The sequence below is a fragment of the Gossypium hirsutum genome, chromosome A12, assembly GCF_007990345.1.
Source record: "Gossypium hirsutum isolate 1008001.06 chromosome A12, Gossypium_hirsutum_v2.1, whole genome shotgun sequence".
NCBI classification, from domain to species: domain Eukaryota; kingdom Viridiplantae; phylum Streptophyta; class Magnoliopsida; order Malvales; family Malvaceae; genus Gossypium; species Gossypium hirsutum.
Window position 1 is genome coordinate 329,197 of NC_053435.1, and position 6,060 is coordinate 335,256.

The 6,060-nt window shown below is 35.1% G+C and overlaps 1 protein-coding gene across 1 annotated transcript; it reads right to left on the minus strand.

Annotated features, from left to right (window-relative positions):
- Positions 1-1,525: 1,525 nt before the first annotated feature.
- Positions 1,526-6,060, minus strand: LOC107931304 (uncharacterized). Its single transcript, XM_016863167.2, has 2 exons — positions 5,628-6,060; positions 1,526-5,451 (listed from the first exon to the last, which is right to left on the minus strand). Exon 2 carries the CDS (start codon positions 5,296-5,298, stop codon positions 4,276-4,278), a length of 1,023 nt encoding a protein of 340 aa, XP_016718656.1. The 5' UTR covers positions 5,299-5,451; positions 5,628-6,060; the 3' UTR covers positions 1,526-4,275.

Genomic DNA, 6,060 nt, shown 5'->3' on the forward strand with positions numbered 1-6,060 from the left:
TAGCCTTGCTATAGTAATTCCTTGCACATCTTTTAACAGCGTACTGCCAATATCCTCCTGTGGTTCTTCAAATATGTGAATACAAATCTCATAGAAATCGCCTGCCCTTTTTCTACGCACTTTTCATGGCCCTTTTTCCTTTTTACTCGAATAAGGAACGTGTAACATCACTTTTTTCTTTTTACTTTTTTTTTAAAAAAAAAAGCAAAATCTAAATTTTCATTAAATTAAAAGGAAGAATATCTTTTAATAAAATTAAGTCAACAAAATAATTTCTATTGATTTTAGTGAAAGTTAGTTTTTTAATAACAAAAAAAATATTTTTATTGATAATTACATTGAGGTTTTGGTAGATAGTGTAGATTTGGATATCTATAGGCGTTCGACTTATTTTTTATTAATTCAAATATTACAAATGCAAATAATATTCGGATTTAAATATTTCAAACTACTATTTACAATAGATTCAAAGCGGATGTAAATTTTGATTCTAGGATGTCCATTATTTAAATCTACTTTACTTTTGCAAATATTTATTAGAAAAATATAACTATCATCTTTTTGTTGTCTTTTTATAAAAATAGTATTAAAAAATTAATGAATTACAAAAATGAAGTGGGAAACAAATTAATTAAAAAAATGGGGTGTTTTTTTACAGTTGTTTTGAATGCCGCTGATGAACTTCTTTTTAAAAGAAATTTGACAGAAAAATAAAAAAAGTTGAAAAAGTAAAAAAAAAATTATGGTACAGCTTGACACATTGACAACACTAGTAAATTAAAAAAAAATCTGATAGTAAAAAAGCAGCTGAAAAAATGAAAATAAAAATAAAAAACTTTGGTTTATGGTTCAAACACCAAAGAATAGCCTTTCTCGCTACATTTAATGCATCAATGACTTTTCCATGCATTTTCCCTACATTTAATTTTTTTCATGCATTTAATTCCTAAAACAACAGTTTTTATTTATTTATTCAAGGAGTGTTTTTTTACACATTGACAGTGCCAATTAAAAAATATATTTTTCTTACTTTTTTTAGTTTTTTTTCGTTAGATTTTTTTTAAATTCATTGGTGTCATCAATGTGTCAAACGTCACCCAAAGTTACTGTAACAAACACTCCATTTTTGTAATTACTTTTTCCCACCTTACTTTTGTAATTAATTAACTTTTAATATTATTTTTATAAAAAATCCCTTTTGTGGATAACAAATTTGGATATCCATCATCTAAATATGTTTCACTTTTGCGGTTACGATTTCAAATTCAAAATTCGAATCAATTATTATCTTTACTTTTATTTTTATTTTTTTTACTTACTAAATGAATATATTTAATTGATTTTTATAATTGGTGGATAATTTAATAAAATTTGATTCAGATAGAAATATTTCAACTTAAGGTGGATAATAAATATTTCAGATTTTAAAGCATATATTAAAATTTTAAAATAATTCCAATTTTTGTAAAAGTTTTTTGGTAAACAAGAGCAGCACTAGGCGATTACAATGAAAAACATAAAACTATAAGCCTAAAATATCTTTTTGAATTAAATCCCGAACTGCTTGAGGAGATATGAAGAACACCTGGATACTTGTGAATCCTATAGCAGTATGTTTGGCCATAAAATTTGTGACTTCATTATGAGCTCTAGAAACATGAGATACAAATCTTCCAATTCTTATGCAACAGCTTATGAATAGCCCGTTATTCTACAATATGACTAGCAATAGAGTTACCGGCTAACATTAATTCTACTAACAGAGCGTTAACAAATTCAAGCTCAACCTGTGGATAGTCCCAAGCTAATCGAAGCCCTTCTAACATCGATCTCGCTCCAACCCTATACACTTCATCTTTCCCTAATGCTATCGAGTAACCACATAATCAACTACCATCAGCATCTCTAATAACTCCCCCAACTGCAGCCGAGTGAGCGCTAGTTAAAACTGCACCATCCGTATTAAGCTTAACCCAACCACTCTCCGAAGCTAACCATTTTGAATCAGAAGCCATAGAATTCGAATGGAACATAGCCATTGAGGGTGGTGAATAACTTCTCGTCCAACTGATACCTGTATCTACCGCATCCTGGATAGAGCTATGACTATTGGAAAACACAAACATATTCCTGTTTTTCCATAATAACCAACAAACTATAGGAAACAATGTTTGCCAATCAATTTCAGGAATACCACAATTCCCTATATTCTGCAAGTTCCAAGCAACACATTCATGAAAAGGTAGTGAGAAGAAAATTACCTGTTTATGAATTTGTACAACTGAATTCCAAATTGCCTTGGGAAACGAACAATCTCTAACAACATGTAACTCTGTTTCAAATGTACCATTGCATCGAGGACATTAGCCCTCCTAACCCATAAGTCTCCTAACTCTCTTGGAATTAGTTAACAACTTGTTTTTCCACAATAGCCAAATGAATACTCTAACTCGCTGAGGAGCCTTGGCTTTCCAAAACAGTTTCCAGATATTAGTTATTATTCGAATCAAACTGGTATATACCTCTATAAGTTACTGACATGGAAAAGCATTTCTGGTAGCCTATCTCCACGATAAACGATCATTTCCCGCATCCAGAAAGGGAGGTAAAACCAAAGCAATTTGCATCACAATTGGTTCTAGTAGGAAATTTTTAAGACGTTCCAATCAAAATTCCCAAATTCATCCACTAAATCATATACTCGTATAGTGTCATCTGGTTGCTCGGATCCCATGTAGAAATTCCTTAAGAGGACTCACCTGATAAATCCAACTATCATTCCAAAAGTTTGTCAAGGCTCCATCACCAATGGCCTAATAAACATTATCCACCAAATCCTGCCAAACCCACATTAAAGACCATATGTAGGGGCAGTTACTCCTATCAATTGAAATCGGTAGCACCCCACAAATCTTGTACTTGCTGATCAAAATCTTAACCCATAAGTTACCTGTCTTGGTCAATAAAAGGAAATCGAGTTTCAAAAGGAATAACTTGTTCTGAACAATTAAACTTCGTAAACCCAAACCCCTAGTCTCAATCGGGCGGCAGCATTCATTCCATTTTATAAGGGTCGGTTTCCTAACATCAAACAAAGATCCCCAAACAAAATTGCGAGCCAGCTTCTCAATTTCTCCACACACAGTTATGGGATACGAACAGTAGACATAAAATAATTAGGGATAGAAAGCAATACTGATTTAGCTAGCGTAATTCTACCAACCAGTGATAGTTTCTTAGCCATTGATTCTGCTACGTACCTTATTCACCAAAAACTCAAAAGTGCCAACTCCAACTCTCTTATGCATAATCGGAAGACCAAGATACATCCTCAAATCCTCCACACGTCCAAAACCCACAGTCTTGCATATATCTGAAGCAACTATTTCAGGAACATTAGGCGAGAAAAAAACCTGATATTTATTCTTATTCACATTTTGTCCTGAGAAATGACAGAAAGTATTCAAATATTATTTATCATGTCAGACTGCTTCGGATCCGCTTCACCAAATAGCATTAGGTCATCTGTAAAAAATAAAGGTGATAAACCTGGACCACCCCTAGATAAAACCAGAGGCCTCCACCTCCCGTTATTCATTGCTTCATCAATAAAGTGCACCAATCTCTCCATACATAGAATAAATAAGTAAGGAGATAGGGGATCTCCTTATCGTAACCCCCTAGTAGGCCTAAATTCATCCGTCACCATACCATTCCAGAGGACTTGGAACGTAACCGAAAACACACAATTCATAATTACCGTAATCAACATGGGTGGTAGTTCTGCTTCTGAAAGTGTATCCTTCAAAAAGTCCCCATGAATTCTATCATACGCCTTCTCGAGATCAATTTTAAAGATCATCCCAGTTTTTCTTCCTTTAAAATTCCTCAGAGAACGAACCACCTCTTAAGCAATGACAATATTATCTGAAATGCTTCCACCCATCATGAAACTAGCTTGATTTTGTTGAGTAAGTCTCGACATTAACAGTCTCATCCTGTTGACAATTGCCTTGGTAATTATCTTATATAAAACCGTACAAAGGCTGATTGGGCGAAATTGAGTGATTCTTTCTGGACTATCAACCTTTGGGATAAGAACAAGGAGAGTTTTATTAATCCTATGGTCCATTAGATAACCTCTGAACACCTGTCGTACCATCGAAAAAACTGAAGAACCAACAATATCCCATTGAGGTTGATAAAACCTAGCATGAAAACCATCAACTCCAGGAGATTTAAGCGGGGCCATACCAAAAACAGCATTACGGATTTCTAAATCTGTATCTCCATATCAAGACTACCTTTTTCAACTAGAGATAAAACCTGGAATTTACCTCTGCAAGGCAAAAAACCATCAACTGAATAATCCATGGCAAACAGATTCTTATAAAAACCCACAACATGTTGTTTCAGTAAAACAAGATCAAAACACCAATCAGTCCCATCCACCTTAAGACCCTCAATTTTGTTCCTTCGACGTCTAGCTAGTGTCCTTCCGTGGAAATATTTGGTATTTCTATCACCATTTAAAAGCCAAACTGACCAGGATTTTTGAAACCATAAGAGCTTCTCTTGCTTCAAAACCTCCTCTAAAGCTTGTCTCAATTCTATTGCCCGACTGCGAAATCTCCTATTCAGCCTTAACTCCATTAGTCTCTGTACAATCTTTAGCTCGTGAATCAATTGCTTCTTCCGACTAAAGATGTTCAGGTAGACATGATTGTTCCAGTTTTGGACCTTAACTCGAAAATTCTCCATCATATTCACCACGGACTCTTCAGAATTCCAGTTAGAACTAGCCAACATTCTAAACTCAGAGTGAAGCATCCAACTGTCAAGACACCGGAAAGGTCTTGTCCCCTCCACCTGGTGAGGTTTAAGGGACACAAAAATTGGACGATGATTAGATTTTAGTCGGTGTAGATTCCGAACCAAGCATTCAGGCGCAAAAATATCAAAACTAGAATTCTCTATAGCCTGGTCCAAATGTTGAGATAACCCTCCTCTACTCCAAGTAAAACGAGACCCACAATAACCCAGATCCCGAAGTTCATAATTGAACAGAAAATCCTGAGAAAAAAAAGCACATCTATTTCTAGATGTAGCCGAGCCACCTCTCCTTTCTGACACGTCCAAAAGCGAATTAAAGTCACCAGCAATGAGCCAAGGTTCATCACACGAATCAACTACCGAGTTCAAATGATCCGACAACATACGCCTATTACTCCTTTGGGGACTAGCATAAATTGTCAAACAATAGAATCTCCACGAATACTGGCTAGAGCCAATCCACATGTGAATGACCTGGGAATTTAATCCCAAAATTTTAACATGAACATTATCATTCCAGAGAATCCAAATACCACTCAAGAATCCATTCGTCTCAATTCTACAAGAGTTCAGATACCCCAATTTGCTAATAACTCCATCAACATGACAACCATTTATCTGTCTCAAATAAACAAAAGATATTAGGCTCAAACTCATGTCTATATTCATAAATAAATTTGTGGAAACAGGGATGACCCGCTCCCTAACAATTCCAAAAAATTAAATTCAAATCCATAAAAAAAATAAATGATGAGAACAAGCATCAGTCATAAAACACAGCACTAGCAGCTTACCCCAACTTCATGATCAGGCACCGCTACCGAACTCGTACTCTCTGTCAAGGAAGCATTCTCCACATTCGACTACTCTAGAGCCTGATGTAAATTACCCACAATACCATTCATGGCTTCCGATAAATCCATCGAAGATTGCCCAATATGGCCGAATTTACCATCAGGTGGTTTCCTTATATTAATACTATCAGCAAGAATCATATTAGATCCTTCTCCCAAGGTTTCTTTCCCGGTAGCTCCAAATTTAAACAGATTATTCTCCTTCCCAGTCCATGTACCATGCGCCTCTATCTCTATCGCTCGAAAGGTCGTATACTTTAATTTATCCAAACTGGGCTTAAGAGGGACACTCTTGAAGTTTTCTTAACCCAAGACTTCATCATTACTCACACGGCCCAGTAGAATATATTACCAGACCCATTAAAATTTTTTC

Excerpts from the sequence above, each read along its gene's own strand:
- LOC107931304 (XM_016863167.2), bottom strand. The coding sequence starts at position 5,298 with ATGTGGATTGGCTCTAGCCAGTATTCGTGGAGATTCTATTGTTTGACA.